The 27,605-nt window shown below is 48.4% G+C and overlaps 1 protein-coding gene across 3 annotated transcripts; it reads right to left on the reverse strand.

The window, feature by feature from the left end:
- Positions 1-1,509: 1,509 nt before the first annotated feature.
- Positions 1,510-27,477, reverse strand: Enoph1 (enolase-phosphatase 1). Of its 3 annotated transcripts, none has more exons than XR_015636573.1 (6): positions 27,172-27,477; positions 11,452-11,553; positions 10,229-10,422; positions 6,887-8,037; positions 5,867-6,839; positions 1,510-2,465 (listed from the first exon to the last, which is right to left on the reverse strand). XR_015636573.1 is itself a non-coding variant. In XM_087582859.1 (6 exons), the coding sequence occupies exons 3-6, from the start codon at positions 10,351-10,353 to the stop codon at positions 2,317-2,319; spliced, it is 531 nt and encodes a 176-aa protein (XP_087438985.1). In that variant the 5' UTR covers positions 10,354-10,422; positions 11,452-11,553; positions 27,201-27,477; the 3' UTR covers positions 1,510-2,316. The 3 variants fall into 3 exon arrangements, 2 of the variants coding, with proteins under 2 accessions (XP_087438985.1, NP_001009391.1); XM_087582859.1 differs by having other exon boundaries at positions 5,867-5,990; positions 7,905-8,037; positions 27,201-27,477; NM_001009391.1 differs by having other exon boundaries at positions 5,867-5,990; positions 7,905-8,037; positions 27,172-27,350.
- Between the last annotated feature and the right edge of the window lie 128 nt (positions 27,478-27,605).

Genomic DNA, 27,605 nt, shown 5'->3' on the forward strand with positions numbered 1-27,605 from the left:
AATGTGTTAGACACAAAAGGGGAAAAGGGATTAGAGGGTGGGCTGTGGTTGACATTATCGTCACAAGTCTGCCCAACTCCTCTGCTCCTGCAATGGCTTTCAGAGAGAAATGAACTGTTCAGTCATCTCTGCTCTCCCCCCAGGCTCCTGTCGGATGGGAGGCCTTTGAGACGTCTGTGGGGAAACAGCACCACCTGCTGGGCAGAGCCTGTCCTGAACCCACACTGGCATTAAGGTCAAACATCAGTGACTCTCAGCCGCCAAGGCCAGCCTAAACAGCAAACCTCCCTGCTCCACAATTACTGACTAGAGAATCAGATTGAGATTTCTCTCCCTAAAACAGTAACGTGGACGTCAGTGCTATTGAGAGAGAACAACCGAACATATGTGGCTAGGCACAGGCATAAGGAACTTTCCTGTTCCAGAGAGAGCAGGCAAAGACCAAATGCCATTATACACGTGAGTGTTCTGACTGCACATGTGTCTGCCTGGTGCAGGGAAAGGCATCCGATGTCCTGGCATTGGAGTTAGATGGTTGTAAGCCACCATGCTGGGAATCAAACCCTGGTCCTTTGCAAGGGCAGACAGTGCTCTTAACCACGAGCCATCCCCAGCCTCTTAAAGACGGTTTTGTGGTTTTGTTGGGTTAGGGTTAGGGTTGGCTAGTTTTTGTTTGAGACTCCGTAGCCTTGGATATCCTGCAGGCTGGCCTTTGCTAAAGTTGAAGGCTCTTGCAAGCCTGGGGAAGTTCTGAGGCCACAGGGATGGGCCACCACACCAGGCTGCCTCTCAATTCCCTTCCTAACTGCTGTTGGTACAGGATAATCTCCAGCCATCTGCCCATGAGCCTGTCTACAGATATAATGAACAGGCAAAGCAAAGCCTTTCATTAATGTGATTTCTTATTTATAAATGATCCCGTTCCCATGGCCCAACGTGAACTCCCAGTGACAAACTGGGAATCGACATAACATTTTTCTGTTCCCTTCCTCTTCCTATCTCCAAGACTCTGCCCCTTATTCAATGCATCCCCAAAATGACTACACAATTTCCTTAATTACAAAGCATGGCTATTTCGTTTAAGTATTTTTTTATATAGCCTTTTAAAAAATGAGATGGCAGTGGTGGTGCACACCTTTAATTCCAGCACTCAGGAGGTGGAATCAGGTGGATCCCTAAATTCAGGTCCAGCCTGGTCTACAGAGAAGTTCCAGGTCAGCTGAGGCTACACAGAGAAACTCTGCTTCAGAAAAACAAAATAAAACACAAAAGGAATGGCTCAGCGGATAAAAGGGTCCTGCCTCGAGCAAGCCCACGCATGCCCTGAGAGATGGCAGAGAGGACCAAGCATCACACACTGCCCCCACCCCGCAATGATGTTCATTCACATTCTGTTCAAGCAGACAGGCATTGCATACACTCATTGCAAAGTCTAAAGGAAGGTCAGTCTTCTGGTTGCTTCAGCCTCCCTCCCTCTGCTCTGACAGAGGTACAAGCCACACGTCTATATGAAACTGAAAGAAGAAAAAGCTTTTATTAATTATTAACTACAGGAAACTGACACCAAATCCTGTTAGAACAGCATCAGGACAAGCAATGCTGTTATAAAATTTACATCTTTATATCATCTGAGGAAATATTACACATTAGAGCTCTTTGTGGGGTTACACCAGTTTCAATAAAACATTTTTAAAAAAAATAGTCATTAACATATATTCTCAGTAAGACATAGAAAGGCAACCATGACACAGGCTGACACTGACAGGGTTAGGGTGCCCACCTCGGCCTCAGCTGTTCCACTCACGCCTGCTAGCACCGGTCGGTCCGTCCTGAGACCAAACCGCCTTTCCCAGAACTGCTCTGAGCAGGAGCAACGCCGCAGTCTCGTGAAGGCCGGGCCGTGAGTCTTAGTGCGGCGGTTGGGCGCGCACTCTTGGGACGGGCAATGGGCTCCTCTTATGGGTGCCTGCGAAGCACTTCCAGGTTTTAAAATATATGGTCTCAGGGTAATAATTTCTCAAAACTAGCTTTCCATTTTGGTAAACAATTTGATAAACATCACAAATTTGTATTTTTGTAGTTTCTTTAGCAAATACACTCTGGCCTTGGCAAGACTGAGATTTACGGTCTACACACAAAGTGTCTTTACACGGATTTGGCCTCATGGAACTGACTACTTCTCTCACATTATGTGCCCAAGGAAATTAATCTGAGCGCATAGCCACGTATATACTCTCGCATATGCCTATGTGCACACATAGTAAGTTACTTTTACATAGAATGAAGCTAGACACTAGGGGGAACAGTGACTTCTCCTCAGACCTTGCTCTGTGTAGACGGCAGGTAGAGCTCGCTGAAGGACGAGATGAGGTTGTAGTAGGTTTTCTCGTCGTCGGTTAGCCCCGCATTGCCAGGCCTCACCACCACAGCCACATGCACGTCTGCTTCCTCGGCAGCACTGGCCTCTGTGAAATCAAAGGACAGGTGAGACGGCAGGCCCTGATGCCTGATACGACAGCAAGTCATCACGGAGAGAGTACAGGAGTGGGCTGGGCGCAGCTTCTGCTGCAGCTAAAAGAAGGCACAGCGAGGAAGATACTAATTCTTTACATATATAAACTCTATGCTAAGGTGTGCCTAATTATACGTGGTGGACAAAACACAGCCCATCCCCTGCTGTGCTTTAATTAGAACTACTGATAAATACAACACAGGCCCGCTCTGGACCACGCATGCCCTTTGTCCGTTCTTGCAAATTACCCCAAAGAGCTGAGCTGTTTCTCAAAGGGCAGGGTGTGCGGTCGAACACCAATTATTAAGTAGATTAGGGTGAAGGAGGCCTATGATCTAATGTAGGTAAAGTATATGCTCTCACCTCAGGCCCCAGCATGTCATGCCCCTGCCTAGACTCCACAATTTCCTATTCTTCAAAATTCCACTCAAAACATGCGGCACCACCCTGAACTATAGCAGCCCGTATGCTTCTCACAGCTCGCACAAAGCTGCCCTAACCAGACTCCTTCACCCGTCCCCTGAGGCTGTGGTACCTAATGATGAGTGACTGGGATGACGCTGTGTGAGAAGAGTCAAGGCAAGAGCAGGCACACTAGATTAGCTAAGTTGGCTGTTATAGGAGGCATCCCTCCGGATCAGTCCTCTCTCCATTTGATTTTTATGGGAAAACCTCAGCTAATATCACCTTTAGACACGTCTACTATGTGCTAGGAACCACTCCGGACAAAGGAGCTCCGGCCTTCATGCCACCCCATTCTCTTTGTCTCTCACAGCTTGAAGAAGCCTGCCACATCACCCCTGCCCGTCTACAGATATGGAACAGAGCTAAGCAAGCAGCGGCCTAAACTTCCGTTGGCTAGCCTGACACCAGGCCCCACGCTGCTCACCTGTTCATCGACATCCTGGGTGTGACTGTTCTTGCACTGGGGACAGGGCTGAAGAGCTGTGACAGCAACTGAGAACTGAAAGGCACTTATCTACTCTCTGGTCTTTAGAGAAAAGGCTCACCAACTCTTTCAAGTGTGCTCTGAGGACACTACATGCTACAATTCCAAGAAGTCTTTTAGTTTCCTCGTTCATATTTTAGTGCCTTTTGGAATATCAGCTTGGTTTTACACCCTGCCTTGGCAGTGAATGGATGGGTGCATGGTACAAAAATACCCAAGGACCAGACAATAGAAGAGCAAATGCAGAATGGTCAGGACTACATAGAGAAACCCTGTCTCACAACAACAACAACAGAGCTGGGAAAACCTACTCTGGTTCCTTCACTGTATACATCTCCTTTAACTCAACTTAGAAAGTAATCTGTGAACTTCAGCCCTCAGGGGTGGCTTAAACAAGACAGACTTGAAACTGCAGGTGTGCGTGACTATAAAAGGCCTAACAACAAAAACATGAAGAAGGCCTAAGCAGTCTTGAGGAGTTGGGCAGTGAGGCACTCGGCCTGGAAGGGCACTGGCCACCAACACTGATGGCACGAGCTCAATTACCCAATGCACAAAGTAGGAGAAACAGACCCCACCCCTGCCTTATACATATCCTCTTCTATTCACTGGGTACAAGTAACACAATGTACAAATGAACAAGAGTTAGAATCACAGTATGTGCACACGTGTGGATGCATGTGCTGTCCATGTATACCCATGGAGACGAAAGGAAGACCTCAAGACACCGATGACCTTTTCCTTCTTGACACAGGGTCTTTCCCTGGCCTGGAGCTCACTAGAAGCTAAGCTGGCTGGTCTGGAAGCCCAGGGATCTGTCTGTCTCCTTCTCCCAAGCACTGGATTATGCACCACCAGACACACCGGGCACTCACAAGGTGCTAAGTATCAAGCATTACTGGCTGAGCTGTCTTCACGGTCCTGGGAGTTACAATCATTAATTGACCAAAGCCAGAGGAAGGCAGAAGGGCCTGGGATCACAAGATAAACTCAACTTGAGACTGCCTGGGGTGTAGCCGCAAAGCACACCTTTAATTCTATGTCTGGGGACATCTACCGTGGGAAGTGCTACTGAAATTAGAAGTAACCAAAACAAGTTCAAGCTAAACCAGCTACACCTACGAGGACAGCACAGGAAAAGGCCCGCAACTTATCCTTCACAGAAACTCTGCACGCACCCTACGCTCACAAGGATGGGGAGGCAGTCTCCCTGTGCTGCTCCCCCAAATCCTTCAAATCAGGAAGAGGTTCCACAGTGACACAACAATGTCCAGTGTAGAGTGTTAGAGTCCTCGCTACCCACTTCATACGGGCTGGCTACGTGTTATAAAATAACCTGGGGCCAGAGAAATGGCTCGGAAGTTCAGAGCACTGGCTGCTCTTCAATTCCCAGCACCCACACGTTGATTCACAGCCACCTGAAACGCCAGCTCCAGGGTACCCAACAGTCTCGCCTGGCTTCCCCAGGCTCACAGACACATGAGCGTGCCGAGTCCTCCATGAACATAAAATAAAGACGGTCCATCTTTAAAGAATAAAACACGCCTTGGCCTGCTGTGTATCTGCTTCATTTCCAGTGTGACCAGGTGTGTAAAAGAAAAACCTTCCAGGATGTGGAAGAATAGAAGCAGTTCACAGAATTCCAGCCCAGCCAGACACGCAAGAGAGAGCCTGGTCCTCACTAAGGCTGCAGGGTAACAAGCCACTGTGAATGCCACCACCTACCCAGATTACAAATTTCCACCAAGCTACCAAGGACCGAAAAGACTTTTCCCTTCATTAGCAGGTATCACTGTGAAGCTTCATGTGTGCATATAATCATTTCATTATCCTGGCCTTACAGTCTCTCACTGACCCAGAACTACCAGAGTTCGCTGGCTGACTGGCAAGCTCCTAGAACATACCTCTCTTCACTACAGACAGGGTTTCAGGTAGATGGTATGTGGGTGCCGGAGATTTGAACTCAGGTCCTCATGGTTGCACAGCAAGTACTCTTACCTCCTGAGTTTCCTACCTGGACCCTTCCGTGCTATTCCCTTAGAAGGTGACAGACATCAGTTATGCCATGTTAAGACACCACCACGCATAGAGAGCGGCTGTAGTATATTCTGAACTGTCCCCAGAACAGGCTGTGGTATTTCATCACTGGTCTCCGTGAGATGTTGTTAAGGTTGGGGAAGTTGGGAACCTCTGGGAAAGGGCCTCCCTGACAGGGGCAGGCCAACAGAGGGTTCTGGCCCAGACCTGCTTCCTGATCTGTGGCTATGTGAGAGGAGAAGCCCCCAGGGCCCACACCTCTCCCCAGCACGATGGCCCCATGCTCTGAACAGTACAAACCTCCCCTCCCTTAAAGCACTCAGGGGCTGCATCACGACAACAGAGGAGGCCAACAAGCCGTTACCTACCTACAGTGACATCCGTGAGAAATAGGATGTTGTTGGTTGAGCAGCCGATGCTGTCTGCAATCTTCCGGTAACTGTCACTTTCCACTTTGTGTCCTATCTTGGTATCAAAGTGACCATCGATGAGCTGAAGCAGGAAAATGGAAGGACTGTTCAGTGCAGACCTACAGGCAATGGACCCCTTCCCCTGAAATGCAGGCCAATCATGGTGGGTTGGGTTCATTTCACAAATATTTATTGAAAAAATATCTAATGGAGTGCTTTATGGAAGCTACAAAAAACAAATCTTCCACGGTACTAGATAATCAGAAGAAATCTAGTTTAACACACATCCCATTTGGTTTCCATGGGCACCGCTTTATGCCCAAAATCACTCCAAGTGTGCATGCCCTGCACTCTAGCCGGAACAGTTTACATTGAACTACCTTTCAGACTGGGTTTGTTCCCATGAAACGGTCAATTTGCTTTTAGCTATCAAAAACATTGAGACTGATGCTGCATATTCTGTTCTGTCTGACTCACTTGCTGACTGGAGGAGACTTTCACTACTGAATCCAGGAGGGATTACCACACCCTGTGCACTTACTATGCTCTCTGTATGGACCGTGCTGCCGGTCTCACTAGACAGAAAGTCACCATCTGTAGCTACAAAATGACCATCACTTACTAAAGGGTCCCATTACTGGTTTGATATCTGCCAGAGAAGACAAAAAATGTGTGTGTGTGCGTGTGCGTGCATGTGTGACGACTAGAGGGCCCCACTCAGCTCATCAAGCTTGGAAGTAGTGCCTTTACCCATGAACCCAAGTTGCCAACTTGTCCTTTATTTTTTGAGACCTGGTCTCTCACTGATCGATCCTTGAACTCACCGATTTGCAAGTCCAATAATCTCCCTGTAGTCGCCTCCCCCTCCCTGCCCACTTTCTCTGTCTCTCTCTCTGTCTCTCTCTCTGTCTCTCTCGCTCTCTCTCTCTCTCTCTCTCTCTCTCTCTCTCTCTCACACACACACACACACACACACACACACACACACACACACACACATACACAACACACACCAGTGCTGGGATGCTATTTATTATCTAGGCCTCAGAATATGAATTTTAAATAAACTTCTGTGGATCCTATACACAAGAAAGATTTAGGAGACTTCTAATTCAAAACTGTACTACCCAAAACATTTCACCTGTTCAAAGTCTGGCAAAGCCAGGCTTTCTCAGTGGTCCTCACAAAAGCCAAAGGAACCAAGTTCTGTCTTTGCCCCAGGGCACTTGGCAAGCTCCACTCTGGGGCTGGTACAGGAGTTAAGTGGCTTTTCTCACTAGAGACTGGCTGTGCTTGGCCCATGGCATACCTGAAATATCCCACAACCCCCTTGTGAGATATTGCTTGATTAGCTTCCTGCTGACTTTGTCCCATTTCCCCTCTTGCTGTACGAGATGCTCTGAGTAAATCATCAGCCTGGGTAAGAAGACCTTAAGGATCCCAAACACCCCTATCCTCTCAGGAACTGGACACTGCTGCCTCAGGCCTCTCTACGTAAGGCAACCTCCAGTTTTCCACATACTTTTAAAACAGCAATACTATTGTCTGGTGTTAATTAAACTTACTTAGTAGATTTCTTTTTCTATTTAGTATTTCATGCTTTGACAGTATCAAGGCAAAGTAATACAAGAGTGCTGGTTAGCTTTTGTCAACCAGACACAAGCTAGAGTCATCTTTGAGGAAAGAACTTCAATTAAGGGAGCGGCCAGCCTCTGGGCAGATCTGTGGGACACTGACTGATGTAGACAGTGCCGGCCTCAGGCAGGTGGCCCTGGGTTGCTGGAAAAGCAAGCTGAGCAAGCCATGCAGAGCGAGGCGGTACGGCAGCCCGGTCTCTGCACTGTGGCACCTGAGTTCCAGGTTCCTGCTCCAGTTCCTACCCTAACTTTCCCAAGCAACTTGATGTGGCAACGCAAGCCAAACAAACCCTCCTGAGCTGCTGCTGGCCGTAGGACTTACCACCGCAGTATCGACAGTCGGACAGCAAGCACCCTACCTCCAGAATGTCTCCCTCTGTGGAATGTCCGAAGAGCAGCTTCTGCGCCTCCACGCTCCCTGAGGAATAGATGTACACCTTCATCCCGGCTTCCCGCCACCTTCTAACGGCAGGGACCACATCTGCAAAGACCCTGGAAGGAGACCCAGCACGTTACAGCAGAGGCACATGGTCCAGCCAGATGGCATGGCGGTGCTCTAGCCTGGCTCACACGGTAACCTGAGAAGCGACTCCATGGACAGGGAGTTCCTGTGGTCCTAGCAGACAGGGCACTGCTCTTCCAGGATCACAGACTGGAAGCAACAAGCTTGATGGATAGAATAGCATTTGACAGCAAAAAAGTATGAAGGAATGAAAATAAGGAAGTGACCGGTGGATGGAGATGGAGCAGAGTTAAGGGGACTTGCGTATTCTTGCAGGGGACCGGGTCTGTTCCTGGCACCCACACAGCACCTCACAACTGCCTATAACTCCAGTTCCAGGAAACCCAGTGCCCTTTCGGGCCTCCATGGCACCAGGCATGTGTGTGGTGTACTTAACATACATGCAAACAAAAGACTAACGCAAATCTAAGAAAGTGATTATGTTAGGATTCTCAAGGAGCTAAAATACACAACATATAAACAATATTGTGTTATTATTAATAACAAGAGGCTAATTTACCCTCAATATGTTTGAGACAGTGAAGACGCTCTCCTCCCTACTTTGAAAGGATTTATTTTAGTGTTTTGCTTGAGTACTTCCTGCGTGTATGTAAGGGTATTCCCTGAAGTTCCAATGCTCCTGTTACAAAGCAGATCCTTGTAGTAACAGAGAAGAACGACACTGATCTAACACAGCAAAATCCATGACACAGAAAAGCAGCACAGGCGGCTGGGAATGGCCCTGAATCAGAGGGTACCTAAGACGACTGAGCGAGTGAAATCCTTTCAAAGACAGGGAAGCTAAGGTCAGTCCATCAGGTGTACAGAGATGCACGCAGCTGTGAACTCCAGCCCGGGGAAGGCCGGCACGGGAAACTCCTGGTCTGAAGTCATGCGGGCTGCACTGCAAGCTCTAGGCCAGTCTGAGATAGACATATCTAGACGGATGGATGGATGGACGGACGGACGGTCTGTAGTCAGGCAGGTAATATGTTTTTTGTTACATCTTGTGTGTGTGTGTGTGTGTGTGTGTGTGTGTGTGTGCGCGCGCGCACACACCTGTACACACAGGGCCAGCCACGGTCCACATGCCTAGTTAGCAGTCACCCTGCAGAGGTCACCCTGCAGACCTCCTCCCACAATCCTAGGGGACCCTAGGGCTGGAACCCGGCTGTCAGAGCTGGCAGCATCCGCTCTGGCTCACTGAGCCACCTGGCTGCCCGAGGCTGCTAGGTCTAGGCAATACCACAGCCAGGGAGAGCTATCAGAGACTCAAGACTAAGAAGGAGCTGCACAGAGCAGAGGACAGGCGGTGCTGTGTAATCGCACAGCGACAGGCACCCCACCTCACAGCGTTCTGCAGCTGCCCTTTTCTGGTTTATTCATTATTTTATGTGTAGTGCCAAGTCTGTGTTCTGGTGTCTCCCTCTTTTTCTGGTTTCATTTTTTATTTTATGTGTGTGAGTGTTGTGTGTGCCCATGCCTGAGGTCAGGAGTGGACACTGGGTCCCCTAGGACTGGGGATACAGGTGCTGGCAATCAAACCTGGGCCTCTAAAGAGCAGCAGAGCTCGTAACTGCTGGGCCATCTCTCCAGCCCTCTCACTCTGTCTGCAAATGGCACGGTGTTGTGAGAGGCAGGGTAACACTGCTATCGCTGGGACCTGGGGCCGCTGTCGAGCCATGGAAGGCTTAGGCAAGTCCAGCTCCCAAGTGCTGACATCACAGAAGTACACCACCACTTCAGGCTCAAGTTGCCACCTTTTAGGAAGCTGCCTTAAAGTAAAACTAAACGTCTCTCTCTCCCATCCTGCCCCCCACAAGCCCCACATGCAGATCCAGGGGATACGCTCAGTGAAATGCTTCTGAAAACAACTCACTCGCCACAAAAAGGTAGATCTTGTCTGACCCACCCTCCTTCCCTCCCTCCCTCCCTCCCTCTCCACCCACCCCACCCCCATCTCCCTCTCTCTCCCTCTCTGATAGGATCTTTTTTATGTAACCTTCCCTTGCCTGGGAGATCTGCCTGCCTCTGCCTTCTAAATGCTCACATTTGATGTGCATATACCGTGCCTGGAAACTTTATCACCTTTCGCTAACTGTGCACCTAGCTGAGGGAGAGGAAGGGCAAGGCTGTACTGGGCTTTGGGGCTTCCAACTGTCCTATCATCAGAGCACGCACTCTGCCTTCATGCGGCCAGCCGTGAACGCCGCCTTCCACATGTGGCCCTGCAGCTGCTTGAGCGCCGTGGTCTTGCGGTCATGAGACATCTGCCAGGACACATTGTCTACCACAGCCTGGATCATCTGCTGCACGTCACCACCAGATGCCACAGGTATCGGGACAGCCCCATCCAGATGTGCATCTTCTTCAGCCTTTAAATCAGAGACAAAGGAAGTGCATTTGTGCGCACATTTAAAAAGCATTTTACGCATACACTTGTACATACCCATGCACCCATGCATACGTGTGTTTTTAAAATAAGATACAACCAAAACCAGGCTGATCACTTTTCTCCAGCAATCAATTATCCTGAGAACTGCTAAAAACTATATTAAAGGAATGACTTGGCAAATAGATTAGGTAAAAAAAAAAATCACTTGCCACCAAGCCTGATGACCTTGAATTCAATCTGAGACCCGTGTGATCAAAAGGAGAAAAATGACTCTCAAACTGTGCTCTGACCTCCACAAGGGCTCCATGGCACATGACTGTACACACACGCGCATGCACACACACATATAAAATTTAACAATAACTAATTTTCAAGGACTCTGTAACAATGCAATGCGTTATCCAAACATAAGACAATGTACGTCCAGGACATTTGTTGAGATAATAAAAACGATGCCCTCAGGATATACAGGATACTCAGCAAACCCAAATACCACATGATTCAAAGGGCATTACGCTATTTCTAGTCCTAACCGCGCACAGTAAGACCCATGGACAGCTTTCTACAAATCCCCAGGAGGGAAGCTGCCCAGCAAGGGAGGTCTCCGCCCTGAGGACAGGCTGCACAGCACACCACGTGCAAGAAGAGAGTGCAGGCTGGCTAGGAAGCAGCAGAAAGCAGGCTGAAGAACGGGCCAATGGGTGCCAGGGTGTGAGGGACACTGTACTGGGGGGTCTCCTGCCGTGGGGTAGGAGAGTAGAAATCAACAAGCCGCTGACACTTGCTGACGTTAATGACATGGGCTGACACTGCACAGCCTTCTGTCTTCCACCAGAACGGCTTCATTTCACAAATACACTTAGCTTTTATGCAATTTAAACAGTCTCGGAAAGACACAGGCGCTCTGACTTGCTTGTCTCACTACTCGCTGTGAGTTCCTAGAAGCCACTGCACTCTCCCCATGCAGGCACCATTGACAGCACAGCTCGCACTCAGAGTGAGTCCTAACCTGCTTCCTCAGCAGGCTGACATCCTGCTGGCACTCCTCCTCCTCCCAGTGTGTCTGCAGATACTCCTTGACATTTTCCTTAATGTACGGAAATAAAATGTCCTGGAAGAAAGAAGAGGAAAACAAGAATTAAAAACTCGGTTGGTTATTTTTCTGAACTTCGTCACACGATCTGTGTCTTTGATGATCTCACCTCAACTAACAAGTTGCCCAAGAAAAAGACACTTATAAGGCACCAACTGAACGTGGATTGGCGAGAGCAGAAAATGATTTTAACTACTACACCTCTCCATCCTGAGGGCAGGGACAGACAGTGCAGCAGGGACAGACAGTGCATTGCCCAGAGGACAGTGTATGACTCAGAGGCCAGCTGGACCGTAGGTATCCCAACGGCAACAAGAGACTTGGTCGGACCTCCTAGAGTGGCTCTGCAGCTAGGAGTATGCCTTACAGACAGGAGGAATGACTCAGGATTGACTAAACCTACGTCATACAGTGAGTGAGTCCCAGGCCAGTCAGGCTACAAAGTGAGACCCCGTCTCAAGGGGAAAAAAAAGATATGCAAACTTATATGCAAAGCAATTCGTTAATAAATATGTCAGTAACTCATATGCTGAGATTATAACCTCTCACTGATCAATATTGTATTTATTGGGGGGCTGGAGAGATGGCTCAACAGTTAAGAGAGCTGGCTACTCTTCCAGAGGACCCAGATTTGATTCCCAGCACCCACATAGGTTGCTCACAACCAAGGGTGGCCAGTCACGCCCTCTCCTGTCCTCCTCAGGTACTTACAAGCACACGGTACATAGACATACACAAACGCAGGCAAAGCACCCATACACATAACTTAATTTTTAAAGCACCGTTTGGTGTCAAGGCCTGAACCCAGGACCCTTGGCCTTTTTCTTTAAGATTTATCTTCATCATTTTAATTATGTGTAAGGAGGGTGTGTGCACATGAATGCAGGTGCCCACAGAGGCTGGGCTGTCAGCCTCCCCTGGAGCTGGGTTACAGGCAGTTGCAAGCCACCTGAGGTGGGTGCTGGGAATAGAACCCAGGTCCTCAGAATGTGCTCCTAACCACTGAACCACTCCTCCAGCCTGGCCTTCACCTTCTAAGAAGGAGAGGCCTTGCTGATACACTTAAACTCATGGCTCCTGCTTTAGTTAAAGCGTCTCAATGTACATACATCTCCTCAAATACATTACAGTACACATAACAGTTCCTTTTAAAGGTCTGCTGTGTATGGCGCTATGGAAGCTGGCACCTAAGTAAGGAGTGAGACGTGACGAGAAGCCCCAGTCACTGTTGCGGACGAACTCAAGGGGCCGGGGTGGGCAAACACGATACCGAAGTGCATTGTGGGAGCAAGCCGAGTGCAGGGCTGTGCAGGCTCAGGGTTTAACGGGTTGGCCAGTCTTAGAGATGCGTCTAAACACTCGGAAACTGGTTTATGCTTGAGCACAGAACCCACACACACACTGCAGAGGTCTTATATTTTAAGTTAAATTGTATAATGAATTAAATTTAAAAAGCCTGCTTAAATTCACTCACTTTATTTAAAAAAAAAAAAAAACTAACTGCTTCCTCCTTTTGAGAGCGTCTCTCTGGCCTACAGGGGCCCCACACTTGCAACTATTATACCTCAGCCTACAGATTATCAGTATATGTCACCATGCCTGGCTAAAAGACACTTTAATAAATGCTACAAAAATCAGAAATGTCAGGTTTGTTTTGGTTTTTTTTGCTACTTAGGTTTCCACCTCCTGAGTTACACTACTATAGGCGCAAACCAACACATGCAAAGAACCTGAAGGACTCACTGAAGGGGAAATGATAGCAGAATCAACCAGAGGTTCTAACACTGTCACTCACAACCCCTAGGTGTTCTAGAACCTTCTAGGGAACCAGCAAAGTCAAACTGCTTTCAGAGCACACGTTGTCAATGATGATAAAGACATCTTTACAGGTAGTTAGCAGAGTGACTAATTTAGTAATTGCTGTCAGGCACCTTCAAACAAGTAGCAATGGTTTCTAACAAATTCTAAAATGTTACTGATTTTCCCCTCCCTCCCTCCCTCCCTCCCTCCCTCCCTCCCTCCCTCCCTCTTCAGTCAGGGTATGCAATGGGGTTTTCCACAGCCCATGGAAACACTATGACCAAATAGGGACATAAGAATCCGACATCAAGGCTAGAGAGGTTAAGAGCACTGGCTGCTCTTGGAGGGGACCCAGGCTCCATTCACGATGGTTCACAACCATCTCTAACTGCAGGGAGACCACGCCCTCTCCTGAGCTCAGATGGGCACTGCACGCATACTGTATACACACAATGCAGGCAAACACCCGCACATAAAAACAGGAAGGAGATGATCCAGATCTTTTCAGTAGTAGGCGTTCAAGGGATGTACAAAAATGCACTCCCTTTTCTTGGCTTTAAATGGCACATCTAGACCAATGCCCGCCACAAGGGACATCTCATGAGAAAGAATGTAGAGCTGGAGGCTGGGGAGGTGGGCGGGGGCAGTGTCTGCGCATGTGAGGCTGCTGTGTTCACAGCTGGTTGGCTGTGCAAGATCAAGCCAAAGTTCAGCATGGGTGGAGACGGGCAGGCCAGAATCCACACCTAACAAAAGACCTGTTGGCTGCGGCTGGCTGCAGGGAGGGGTCAGGGGTCATTTACCTTGGAGACATGGCCATTGGCAGATTGCCTGTTGCACTACTAATCTCTGTTGGTGTGATAAAACACTCTGACCAAAAGCAACCTCAGGGAGGAAAAGTTGTCTGGCCTATACTTCAAGGTCCCAGTCTACTGGTTAGTTTTACATCAACTGACACAGGCTAGAGTCGGAGAAGAGGGAACCTCAGCTGAGAAAATGCCTCCAGGAGATGGGGCTTTCTCCTAACTGATTCTGAGGGAGGGCCCAGCTCACTATGGCTGCTGCCATGCGGGGCTGCTGGTCTTCTGCTCTATAAGAAAGCAGGCTGAGCAGGCGGAAAGCAGCACGCTCCATGGCCTCTGCATCAGCTCCTGCCTGCAGTCCCTGCCCTGCTGCTGCCTGAGGCCATGGTGTTTCACTACAACAATAGTAACCCGAGAGTCATGGAGCCGCAGATCCTGGAAGGCTGCTTGCTGGCTACTAATCACCAAGACAAGCCCCTCAGACACACCTGACCTGGGCAGTTCATCCTGGAGGCTATGACTCAGCTGCCAACAGTGGCCTGCCCACACCCACTTACCTGCACACTTGGGCAGCACTAAGAAGACCCACTAGGGTGTTCATTTTAAAGAGAGGAAGGAGAGGATAGGTTGGGAAGGTCAAATGCTGGGGGAGTAGGGTGGGGAGAGTGGGGAGTCAGACCAACCCAAGACTTTCAGAGGTCCCAGTGAAAGGACAAAGGGAGCTTTAGTTCTGTGTCCCTGTCCAGGAGTGGACTTGGCAAGTCAGGTCTAGGGCGGGAGACAGGGCCTCAGAGGAGGTGATGTTGGCCCCTGGGCTCTGGTCTGAGATGTTCTGTGTGATCGGCCTGATCAGCCAGCTCTGCTGACCTCGGCCATTCTCCTCTTGCACACAGTACACATGATGACGCTGTGCTGTCTAATAAACGTGCCTGGCCCAAGACAAAGCCGGCTGACCTCCAGACCCCAGCTTCTCTCTCTCTCTCATCCCAGCCCTCCGTGTCAGCACCTAGTCACTGAGAAGTCCCTGGGCAGGTCAGGGTGGGCGTGACTAAGACAGGTCCCCAGACAAGCGCTAACAAAGCACTGAGGTTTACTGCTCCTGTTTAAAATGAAAGTCCTTAGGCACGTGTGGTGGAGCATGGACCTGTGTGAGTTTTAGGCCAGCCAGAGCTACAGTGAGACCCTGTCTCAGAACGAGGTAATAACGATGAAAAGTTCCTGACTGCTCAATTTTAAGTCCCAGTGTGATAAACACATGAATAGCACTAGAGGTAAACAAGCTCCCAGAGTTCACTGGGACACAGAGGGAGTAGAAAAGGCTCTCCGGCAGGGTCACCTAAGACAGGTATGAGTTTACCGAGTGTAAAATTTACAGTGTTTCCACGCTACCCCAGCAATCAGAAGGCCCTGCAAACACACGATCCTACTCCTGGCAGGCTGACTGCATGTTACGGCATTAGACTAACTACCCCAGTCATTCAGTGCGCAGGCTCTCCTCACTTGTCCTTCTCCAAAGCTCCTGAATCACTGCATGGTCAGACACACAGACACACAAATACACACAGTGGGACGGTTGTGGGGTGGGGTGGAGTCTGTCCCTAGTAAGAGCCATGGAATCAGGTTAGGATATCTAATAGTTAACAGACCAGTATGAACAAGTGTCACCCCCGCGGTCTGAGTATATAATTAGAAATCCAGCGGGTGTACGTATATGCTGAGGAGTGAACCAGGGCCTTCTACATGCTAGGAAAACACCCCAGCAGAGAGAATGCCCAAGTCTGAGAATTTTTTAAATGTATCTAAAAACCAAAATCTAAATACAACTCCCAAATGAAAATCACCAATGTCTAACTTTTTGTTTGGTTTGCATCCTCAAAACCCTTTATCCACACTTCACCTCCTCAACAAACCCCTTGTGCACACTTCACCTACTTAACAATGACAAGGTGGTCACTGGGAAGGTCTCACAAGGTAAGAGCAGAAGCCCACACAATGGCTTGACAAGCCACACCCCCAGCACACTTGGCAGAGAAGCCGTGGCAGAGCTCAGGGAGTAAGGGAAGAGCTGAGCGGATTCTCCCTGCAGGCTCCCTCTACACTGACACTCTTCTACGGACTACTTCAGGTTCCCTTCTGCCTCACACTCCTCCTCCTCTACCCCTCCCCCTGCTCACAACACCCCCTCCCACCTCTGCATAAGCTCCAGGGTAGGGCAGCAGACTGCTGTCCCCTTGAGAACACTGCCTGAAAGACGCCATGACTGCCACTCCTCTACTAGCAATGATGAGAACTGCGGAAGCAATGTTACTGCAGCACTGTAAGAACAGCAGAGGGCCTGAGGAGTCCAGACCTGCAGCAGCAGCAACAGCAAACCGTGACGGGACTGTACTGTAACTGGCACTCAGGAGCTGGAGGGAGGAGGACCAGGAGTTCAAGGGGCACCGGCCGCTACATACTGAGTTTTACTGCAGCCTGTCACGCGTAAGACCCCGAATCAAAATCAAAACACAAACAGGAAACCCTGCACAGCACTTAGAGTCGATGTGATAAAGTTTCCTTTATCAGCACAAATACCAAACAGGGTATCCCTAGGGGCCCAGCCAAATGCGCGTGCTGTTTCTTTAAGCTAAGATCTAAAGCAAACCAGCGTGTTTGGCCCCTAGTTGGACTGTTCTGGGAGATGTGGCCTTGTTGGGGGAAGCAGGACACACTGGGGGTAAACTGAGGTTTCAAGACTTACTCACGCCATCAGGATGTAAGCTTTTATTTTAATGTTACAGGTATTTTACCTGTATGTATGTCTGTACATCCATGTTCTTGGAGGCCAGAGAGGGCATCAGTCCTTGGAACCGGAGTTACAGTCAGTTGTGAGCCACCATTTAGGTGCTGGGAATCAAATCTAGGTCTTCTGAAGGGCAGTGTTCTTAACCTCTGAGCCATCTCACGAGCCCCAAAGGCTGTAAGCTGTTACTGCTCCAGGGCTACGCCTGTCTGTCTGTCCTGCTGCCAAGCTTCCTGACTGATGGTCATCGACTCAAACGATAAGCAAGCCCTCAATTATGGGGACCAAGCCTCTAACACATGAGCTTGTGGGGAAAGGTTAACCAAACAGCACTGCCTCATCGGGGAAGCATTTGCTGAGAGCCAACGGTGGTTACTGGAGTTGGTGCTGCAGTTCTCATCTCAGACCTCCCAGAAATGAGGCGCAAAGTGTTAGGCAAAAGTGTTTGGGGAAAGTGTGAAAACTAGAAATTACGTAAAACTGCTCATCATCCATTATATCCCCACCTCGCCTAGAAAACCTCTCCCCCACCATGCACTGGAAAAACACACAGAGCCAGAATGCAGTGTAAGAGCAAAACAGCCAGAGGTTAGCATGCTCCAGTGACTGTGTTCTCTAAGTGCCCTGCTTGGGTGCACAGCAGAAAAATAAAGACACAATTCATTAGTTCTCAAGACATCATCCATTCATAAACACATACTCAGAGTTTCTATGTGACACAGATGCCTTTAAGTTACTTACAAAAACGGCCAATAATTATATTATAGCCTGGTGTACACACACCATTACACACACATACAAGTGCTCTAGAACGTACTTTTCAAAGCTAGCAGTAGGAGTGGGAACACATAGTGTTGGAGTATAAAAGGCCCAGGGCTCTGTGCTCAGCTCCATTAAAAATGTGTATGTGTTGTACGCATGGGGCTAAAACAATGGCTCAGTGTTAACAGTGCATGTGGGTCTTCCCAGAGGATCCGAGTTCAATTCCCAGACCCAGTTATGTCTGGCTACTGGGCCACCTATAACTCCAGCCCTAGAAGAGCTAAGTCCTCTGGACTCTATAGGCATATGTGCAGACACACAGACACACAGCCACACAGCCACAGACACACTTTCTCTCTCACACATACACGCACTATTAAAAATACATTACAGGAAGGAAGGAAGGAAGGAAGGAAGGAAGGAAGGAAGGAAGGAAGGAAGGGAGGGGAATGGAGGGAATGAGGGAGGGAGGAAGAGAAAGGAAGAGGGAAGGAACTGTTTGGATGGCTTCAGCTTCATTGGGTGGCACTTGCCACCAAGTCAAATACCCTGAGACCTACAGGGTGGAAGGAGGGAACCGACTCCACAGTTATCCTCTAAAACACACAAATGTGTGTGCACATACACGTATATGCATGAAATAACAGAGGGGAAGTGGCTATCAGATATCTATGAGTTGAAGGCCAGCCTGGCCTACATAGAGAGACTTAGAGAGGCTTTATCTCAAAAGAAAATGGAAAGGCTAGTGCTCAATGTAGAATCCAGTGAAAATTTTAATTTCAATTATAACCTATTACTGGTAATTTTACAATCTCCTAGAATAAAAACCATGCTGCTGTTAACCCTAGCATCTACACCAGACATCTGAGGGTTTACATCTAACAGCACAGAACCAAAGGTTACGCAGGGCTACAGTTGGGTGGCCGAGTGTTGGCCAAGCGTGTGCAAGGGTTAAGCGCTGGGGTGGGAAGGCTAGAAAACTAAATGAGAGTGTTTGCTTTCCAGGGACTACACTAGGTGCTGACGGGGATGCCTTGCAAGCAGCAACTCATACCATTGCACTGGCTCAATGACAGCTCACGGAGTGAACGCCATTAATACGACGTTTCTGACAAGGTAACTGTAGAAGCTGCCTCGTAAACATTGAGAAGTCAAAATATGGATGTGCTTTTTACTGCTGTGGTTGTTTTAATGGGAAAGTCACAGAATCAATAAACATTAAAGAGTGGATGCAATCTTTACCTAAGCTCCCTTTGAGAACACAGGGATGAAAGGTCCTTCCTAGGATCAGAGCTTAAAGAACTTCCGAGTCTTTCAGGGAAAGCCTGGAGTAGAGTGATAGTGACTGAAACCTTAGAAACTGTTGCCCAGAATATCAGACAATCCAGAGGCAATGCTGAGAGGCTACTGTTACTAAAAATAAATCAACTTTCTAAGCAAGAAATACAACTCAGTACTAAACAGTTTACATCATAAACCCCTGTTGTGGGTACAAAGAGAAATGGAGAACACAGCTCAGGTAAGATCCTCACTGGACACAATGGGAGCAGAAGATACTTTTCCTTCCATCTTTTATGAGCTCCGAACGCAGCTAGAGGGTGCTGGGGAGAGGAGGCTTTCTCTTCAGTGCTGAGCCATCTTACGTAAACTCTTGGGTCACTGACAAAGGTGGACCGGCCAGTGAGGGGGATTAAGGGGTACAGGCAGGTGTGGAGAAAGGGTGAAGGGAGTATACACAATCAAAACACACTACGAACATGTGGAACATGATTAGTCAGTAATATCTTCCACCTGGAGCCTTGAGACAATACCCTCCATCAGTCTTTTAGCTCAGCCTGACAAGGCGCTCGCTCGCTCGCTCGCTCTCACTGCCTCCCGCCCCTGGCCCCCTTCCAGTTTGGTCTCTGTGCTAGCAGTACAAGCAGAGCCACCATGAGTCTTTCTGCCACGAAAACACACAATCTTTTCAAAGTCTGTGCGTGTGAAACATACGGGGTGCGGGGCACAGTATAAATGTGAAAGTTGACTGCATGGGTCCTGGGGATGACCTCAGGCCATGAGTCTTGACAGGAAGTGTCTTCACAGTGGGCCACCTCACCAGTCCCAAAACATCTAATTATAATAGAGCACAAAATTGGTAAAATATGTTTAGTTAAAAAAAAAAAGGTCAGGTGTAACAGCACACCTACAATCCCAGCAGCACTCGGGTGAAGGCAAACGAATCCAGAGTTTAAAGGTCATCCTTGGCTACATGGGAAGCTTGAGGCTGGCCTTAGAATGTGAGAACCTATGTCAACCAAAAGACAGATTTCACGAAGTATATTTTGGTCAGGTATGAGATAGATTCTTTCCGCATGGCCCGAGCTGGCCTGACACCTGAACGCTGGTATTATAGGCACCTGCTGCCACACTGGCTGTTGGAGTAGTTTTAATAAGCTCCTCACCGATCAGAAGCCATTTATCCTGAACGAAATTAGGAGAAAACAAATGCATCAGGCAAGAGTAGCTGGTCATTTGTAACTATGGCTAAAGAGTTCAGTAAAACCCAAGTTCAATCAAAATGGTCAGCCTGCAGCCTCAAGAGAGCAAAGCAGACTCAACGCAGGCAATGAGGGATGGGCTAGGAAAAATCCAAAGACCACAACTGTGCTGAGCGAACTTCCTCCACTGAGCCACTCAGCCAGCACCTCCTGTGGTTAAGACTGATGTGAGCCTTCGCATATAATACCCCGCTGGCGTGACGTCAGATGCCATGGCAGCTCAGTGGAACCCAAGGAAACCCGCTGTAAACTTACAGATTATGCTTCAGAATTCCAAGATGAGAAAATGAACTTCAGGAGCCATTCCCAATCTTTTGTTTCCTGGCTCTAGACCAGACTGGTTTTCCCAGGGATAAGAGAGTATCGGTACCAACCAATGAGTGACATCACCTATGGAGTGAGGAGGCTCTCTTTCCTGGAAACTATTAGCTGAGGATAGCCCAAGGACAGCCGCTTTCCAGGCAGGAGGAGTGCTGCCTTTCTTTTCTTGGGATCAGGTCCTTGTAACCCACCCTGACTCTCCCACAGTGCTCTTCAGCAGAAGGCAAAGAAGATGAATGAGTGGACAAGCCTTGGCCTTTAAATCATCCTGTCTGAAGAGCGAGGTTAACCCTTCTTGATTCAGTCTCATAATAAAGTTTAAGGGAAACATTCACTTAGCTCAAAGCAAGGAAAATGTGTTTAAGACAGAGCTCCACGCTGGCCGTAAAGACCTCCCTCTGAAGGAGGCTGCCTTTAACCAGCATGACAGAGGAGTATTTAGACAGAGGAGGGAAACAGTCCCTGTGACGTAGAAAACGGTGCCCACCCCTGCCTGCAATGATCTCTTCATATAGGCAGCCAGAACACTGCCTTCTCCCCTCAGGAACAGTGCTGAGGGCTGGGCTCAGAGCCCGGGTGTGAGTGTGTGTGTGTGTGTGTGTGTGTGTGTCTGTCTCAGGCTCAGTTTCACCACCAGCAGATAAACAGGGAAGGACGATTCAATCCAACCCAGCCCTCTCAGCCTGTTTCGTTCATTCTTACTATTGACCCCAAACGCTGGAAGGTTTGCGTCAGACAATTTACACCTTAGTATTCCCTGGCTCCCTGAGATACACCCACCTAGTCATCTGATCCTGTATGCAATATGAACATGAAGTACTCGAGGCCTGCTCTAATTGTGAAGTGAGGCATCCCTCAACTATTCTGCGTATATTTCTTGGCCCAGAGCGGCCTGACTCACTGTGATCTTTGTCTTTATTATTGGAGTCTTTAAAGGCAGGGACCGACGTGTAGTTTATACTGTCCTCAAACTCATGATCTTCCTTCCCACCTCAGCCTCCAGGTAACAGGGAGGCGCCACCATACCAGGATCCATTAGCTCTTAAAGGGCCTTGTGTCTGGACACGTCTAAGGATGGGACCAGTTCGTAGCTTGGCATGTTCTGTCTGCCAGAACCTTTCTGTGGTTACAGTACTATATAGACTGAACCTCTTTCCCTAGGACAGATCAAAAACTAACAAGTGCTCCTGGGCTCTCAGACTATCCCTCTATCCCTTTCTCCATGGAGGCAGAACCCAAACAGGGTCCCTTTTGAAAACTGTTATCTGCACTCCAAATAAATCGAGAAACGCGCTCATCCTGTAAATCCCGTTAAAGAGGTTAACCGTAACTAATGAAAGCTAAATTCTAATCTAGTTAAGCAATGAATCAGATGTGCAAGGGAGGACTGTAATTACAACTGGCCTGGGCGTGGAATAAGGTTTTAAAGGAAATTCAGAAGACGGAACATCAGACCCTCAGTGGGTTCCAGGCCAGGATCCTCGTCAGAATTCACATTTATTACAAGGAAGCAGTGGTAGATGAAGAAGCTGAGGTCCCAAGAGGCTTTACAGTTGGCCCACGCATAATCAGAACTCAATTACAAGGTTCTCAGATCCCAACATCAAGGTGAGGACATCCGAGCCTCAGGGCAGGGTGTCTTCAAGGGGCAGAGCTCAGCAGCACCAACGCCCTGGATTCTGATATCATATCCCCTTGAAAATTAGCAACAAAGCCATACATCCCCCAAAGACTTGGCAGAGGGGGTGCAGGTACAGCTGGAGACAAGGAGCCGTTGCCAACCGCTTACCCACCAGAGACAGCATCTGCCGAAAAGTCTGGAGGAGTGGGCTGGGCCCCCCAACCCAGGTCTCTGTACCCCAGTGCTAGGGTTGCAGGGAAGCCATGGATCTGCTCGGTTGTCCTTACTTTTTACATGCGCTCTAGCGCTCGCAACTCAGGTCCTCGTGCTCCTGCCATGAACAGCTTTGCTGACTGACCCAGCTACCCGGCTATGAGAGATTCCGAAAACCTGAGAGATTTGTGGCTCACTTGGCAGTTGTCACTGTAACCATATTCATAGTGATTTCCCCTCAGGAATGAGAGCATTTTCCCTCTTTGTTCAAAATCAACAAGTATCTAATTCCCAAAGTTAAAACTCCAGCCCTAAGCACTATCTTTTTAATGACCTCACCATCACAATCCTTTCTAAAGCAAAACCTGGGTCAGCACAATGGCTCAGCAGGTAGAGATGCTTGCCCCCAAGCCTGACCACCATAGGGTGAAGAGAGAACCTACTCCTGCAAGGTGTCAGACATTCACCATGACACACACACACAAAATAAATAAATGTAAACAATAATTTAAGTGTCAAGTCTTTTTAAAAGATTGTGAATCCATTCAATATCATAAAAGATAATTTGAACCACCATAACAGTAGTATAGCCAAGAATTACCCAAGCCCTTTCTTGAAATTATGACATTACACAGATACTTAATTCTTCTCTTTGGAGAATCTCTGTGTAGCCTAGGCTGGCCTAAAACTCACAACCATACACGACCTCAGCTCTCCGCTGTTTGGACATCACAGGCTTGTCACCATGTCTAGCAAAAAAACAAAAGCTCATTTAAAGCTTCCCCGGATATGACGCCCCGGGCCCAGCTGAGGATGACAAAGGATGCCTATTTGAGCTCCCACACATGAACAGTTAGTCTTTCATCTATTTTGTTAGTGGCTCTGGTTTAAAAATGGCCCTGCAGTGTGCGTGGGTGCTAAAGTGTTGTTAATGCTTCCTCAGTTCAAGGCAGCTATGGTGCACTATGTGGAGAAGACAGGAATGACTGTGCACTGCAATATTAGCGACTAGGACAGCATATGACTCTGTGTGTGTGTGTGTGTGTGTGTGTGTGTGTGTGTGTGTGTGTGTTAAATAAGGAAAATGGACACATAGAACAAGTTTGTGCCTGGATCATTGGTAAAAGCAGGACCAGGGCTTGAGCGCAGTGCTGAACCTTATGGGTTCCTCCTGAGGGAATGATCCGGCACCCACTGACACTGCTCATAGAGGCCATGCAGAAGGAAACTATCACAATGGTTGTTACACTCAACAGAAGAAAAATACAAGATGCAAACATTTTATCAGACGAGAGAATTTCCCCACACTCGGAGAGACGGTCAGTTTCCACGTAAGATGACCACAGGGACTGCCGGCTGCTGCCCGTCTGTGTTCACAGGCTAAGACACAAGCACAAGAGGAGGCTCATTCTATAACAATAGAAAAGAAGACCAAGCAGTTGTTCCGTATGGCACGTGTGTACCCCAAAAGTCACAAACTGTGCCAACCACTAATTATCAGTTAACTCAATTACACTAAATGAGTGTTGAAACTTAGTCCTACAGAAATGTGCAAATAGATTTTGTACTGGCAATGCCTCCTCCAATCCTGTGGATGTACCTGACCAAAATACTGAGGGATCACAGTGCAAAAGACCAGTCCGGTAGCTGGTCTCCAGAGGCAGGGAGGGGCAGACCTGGTGGCATTCAGGACAATGGAGCAGTGGGAGCACTGGAGGGAAACTAGGGTCTACAGCTGCTGCACGCCCAACCAGTTGTGATGACCCAACCTGTTTCCTAGAAATGACGAGGCTGCTGAGACACTCTCAGGACACCCTGGCCAGGAGCCCATCCTGCTCCACAACTATTGCTTGCTTTCTTTTTTTTTTTTTTAAGATCTTAGGCATTTATTTTATGTATACGGGTACACTGCAGCTGTCTTTAGACACACCAGAAGAGGGCATCAGATCCCATTACAGATGGTTGTGAGCCACCATGTGGTTGCTGGGAATCAAACTCAGGTCCTCTGAAAGAGCAGCCAGTGCTCTTAACCGCTGAGTCATCTCTCCAGCCCTGATAAAATACTTTATAAATGTTAGGTTCAATACTAGAAATAGTAAGAGGGTAGTTTGTTTGTGCGCATGAGTATGTGGTCTGTGTGTGTTGTAAGAGATCCTCATGTAGCCCAGGCTGGCCTCAAATTTGCTCTGTAGACAATGATGACCTTGATGACCTTCAACACACACTTGCCGTTTGCTTGGTTTTACGCCATGCTGGAAATGGAACCTACAGCCTCATGTATGCTAGGTAAGCCACATCCCCAACCAAGAGTAAGAGGTTTTGATCATGACAAATTGGGTTCAAACCTCGGCGTTTCATACAACTTTCTGAAGCCTTATTAAATCCACAGTGCATACGTCGTCAGGATTTTTGAAGACAGGTTTAGCATCTCATACGTAAACAGTACTGGACGCTTTTGTCCATCATCCCTGGGAAGTAAGATTACATGTTCACACACCGACTTGACTGTAATAAAGCCCAAGGTATTGCTCTCAGCTCTGTCGTTCTCCTCCTTCGGATGTGCCTAACAGCCGAGTAAGGTCCCCCCTCCCCCAGGACTCACAAAGCGGTTCACCAGAGAGCAGCGGCCCTGAGGACTCCCTCATGCTGGAAAGCTAAACTTGTTCAGACCGCAGCTTCCACGTATGTATCAGGGACTTCCTCCGTGCAATTACCATAAACACCACAGAACTCAGATCCTTCTGAATGTAACTCATTCTTCTGAACATACTTTTATTTTGACAAACTCATGTGCCATAGCAAAATAACCGTATTCATATGTATTTACCTTTAAACTTTATATTTTGTGGTTTTTGAGACAGCACCTCTGTGGTCCCAGCTGTCCTGGAACTCACTTTGGCTGGCCTCAAATGTACAGAGATCCACCTGCTTCTGCCTCCTAGTATCGGTGTTAAAAGTGTGTGTCATCACTCTTAACCCTTAACTTCTTATAAAGAACTTTGAATTTTTTCTTTACATGTACGAGTGCTTTGTCTGCACGAATTATGTCTGTGTACCACTTGTGTGCCTGATGCCTACTGAAACCAAAACAGGTTTGATCCCCTGGAACTTGAGTTACAGACTGTTCTAAGTCACCATGTGGGTGCTGGGAATTGAACCTGGTACTCTGGAAAAGCACCCAGTGCCTTTAACTGCTGAGCCATACCTCCAGGCCCCGTATTTACTTATTGGTCATACTGTGTTGCCCTCGCTGACTTCAAACCAGCAATCCTCCTGCCCCTGCTTCCTGGGCAGCACCACACTTGATTGCTAAAAGCTATCCTATAAGAGAGAGAGAGAGTCCCAAATCAGTATTTTGTAGCTAGCCTTGAGTGTGCAAATATTCTGGAACCCATCTGTTTCTGGGTCACTAGAACATTTTTTTGACAAGGTTTCAGAGTAAGACTGGCCAAGGATTAAGACGTGGTTCGTGTGCATCTAAGGAAAGGCAAGGGGAACAAGATGGGGTAGAGGCTTCACTGTTTCCACACTGACTGGTATGAGTTTATCTTATTCAACAAATCAACTTTGCAAAACTGGCACATATCTAAGGCCGCATCGTGACCTCGGCTGTCATTTAGTCTCGTGCTCTGTGGACAGTAGACAGAGAGAGAATAGTGCTAGTGACCTATAACCACCTCCCCCCAACCCCACACACAAAGCAGTTAATTATGTCACAAGAACAACAGAGTGGACACAATTATCAGCATTTAGACAGTCTTGAATTTTTCCACTGGTCTCTACTGTAATTAAAATCTTGGCAAAATGGTCAACTGGACTTTTCCAGGACCTCTACTATGTATCCAAACCACCATAATTCTTGAGGAGAAAAAGAAAAGAGTTGGCAGGTTTGGTGGCACATGAGAGTTCGAAGCCAACCTGGGTTATACACAGAGGTAGAGGGACCCTGACTTGAAAAAGCTGTTACATTTGGAGAACTGAAATTGGGCACAAACATTATGACCTACACTAGAACATCAGGCAACTGTAAAAAGTAAACAATAAAAATAGAACTTAAAACAGGAGACACAGTTTACTGGTCGATGGATTTTACAACTTTCCCCCCTATACTACCCTCAACTATTCTATCCTAGATATCTGCAGTTAATACGGGTGCATACACTGAATACGCGGAAGAAAGCAAAGTCCTACGCCTGTGAAACGGTGTTAACCCGACAGATACTTAAAAACTTCAAGATCTCAGGGCTTTCTAAGGAAAACGAATGGAATTTAGGTGTGTTCTATACAAGTCTCAAATCCAGCTCAAGAGAGATGGTGCTAAAATCAATTGCTATTGCCGAAGATACCAGAGCCACAAGAAAACTCTTTTCCACTTTGGTCTTTGCATTGGGAAGGCCTAAACCTCAAGGCCCACTAAATCAAGGCCACTACCTCACCAGGCCGCAACCTTAAGCACATGGTGGACGCTCATCCACCGGGTGACACACCTACCTGCCAGGTCATGGGCGCTCCAATCACCCCAACTCCTCCCAGCTGTCCTGCCCCTCCCCAAGCCGTGACTGAGACCACCTCCACGTCTTCCTATCCTCCATCTAACCGAAGGCAAGGACGGGGGAGAATATGGTGGCGCGAGAAAAAGCACCCCCGCAAACCGCCGCAGCCTCTCTTCCCCATTCCAGAAACGGAAAGCCACGCCACCTCTCCTGAGTCTCTCGGGCAAAATCTGCAACACTTAAAATATCTTTTAGGTGCTCTTAGGCACAAGTAACTTCCCCGCTCCCTTCCGCCCCTCACCTTCACGAAAGCAATCGGGGTTGTGGTACCTTCGATATCTAACAGGATTACGGTGACTTCGGCGGGCACAGAAACCACGACCATTTCCCTGCCGGATGTTACTACGGGCTCCGCCTTGCTGGTAAGGAGGGCAGCACCGCCTGCGCCCCAGGACCCTTTGAGCTCCCGAGGGCCCAGCAACAATCTAGAAGCTGGCGACAGCGAGCGACCAGAGGCGCGGAGACAGGCCCGGCAGCGCGGACCCGCAATTGCAGAGGAAGCCGCCCTAGGTACTGCACCCAGAGAGCAGGCGAGCGGCGCAGGCCCAGACCACGTGGGCAGTCGGAGGGGCGGGGCCCCCGGATTCGATGGGCGGGGAAAACAAGGCGCGCGCGCCCATTGGCCGCCGGAAAGCCGCGAACGCCATCCGTCAAAGTAGGCCTCGCGTGGGCGGG

The sequence above is a fragment of the Rattus norvegicus genome, chromosome 14 (assembly GCF_021556685.1).
Source record: "Rattus norvegicus strain SHRSP/BbbUtx chromosome 14, alternate assembly SHRSP_T2T, whole genome shotgun sequence".
NCBI lineage: Eukaryota > Metazoa > Chordata > Mammalia > Rodentia > Muridae > Rattus > Rattus norvegicus.

Excerpts from the sequence above, each read along its gene's own strand:
- Enoph1 (NM_001009391.1), bottom strand. The coding sequence starts at position 27,255 with ATGGTCGTGGTTTCTGTGCCCGCCGAAGTCACCGTAATCCTGTTAGAT. Across the intron at positions 5,991-7,904 it reads CAGAGGGAGACATTCTGGAG|CTCATCGATGGTCACTTTGA; the intron begins GTAGGGTGCTTG and ends TTCCTGCTTCAG. Across the intron at positions 2,466-5,866 it reads TCTCACGGATGTCACTGTAG|AGGCCAGTGCTGCCGAGGAA; the intron begins GTAGGTAACGGC and ends TTGATTTCACAG.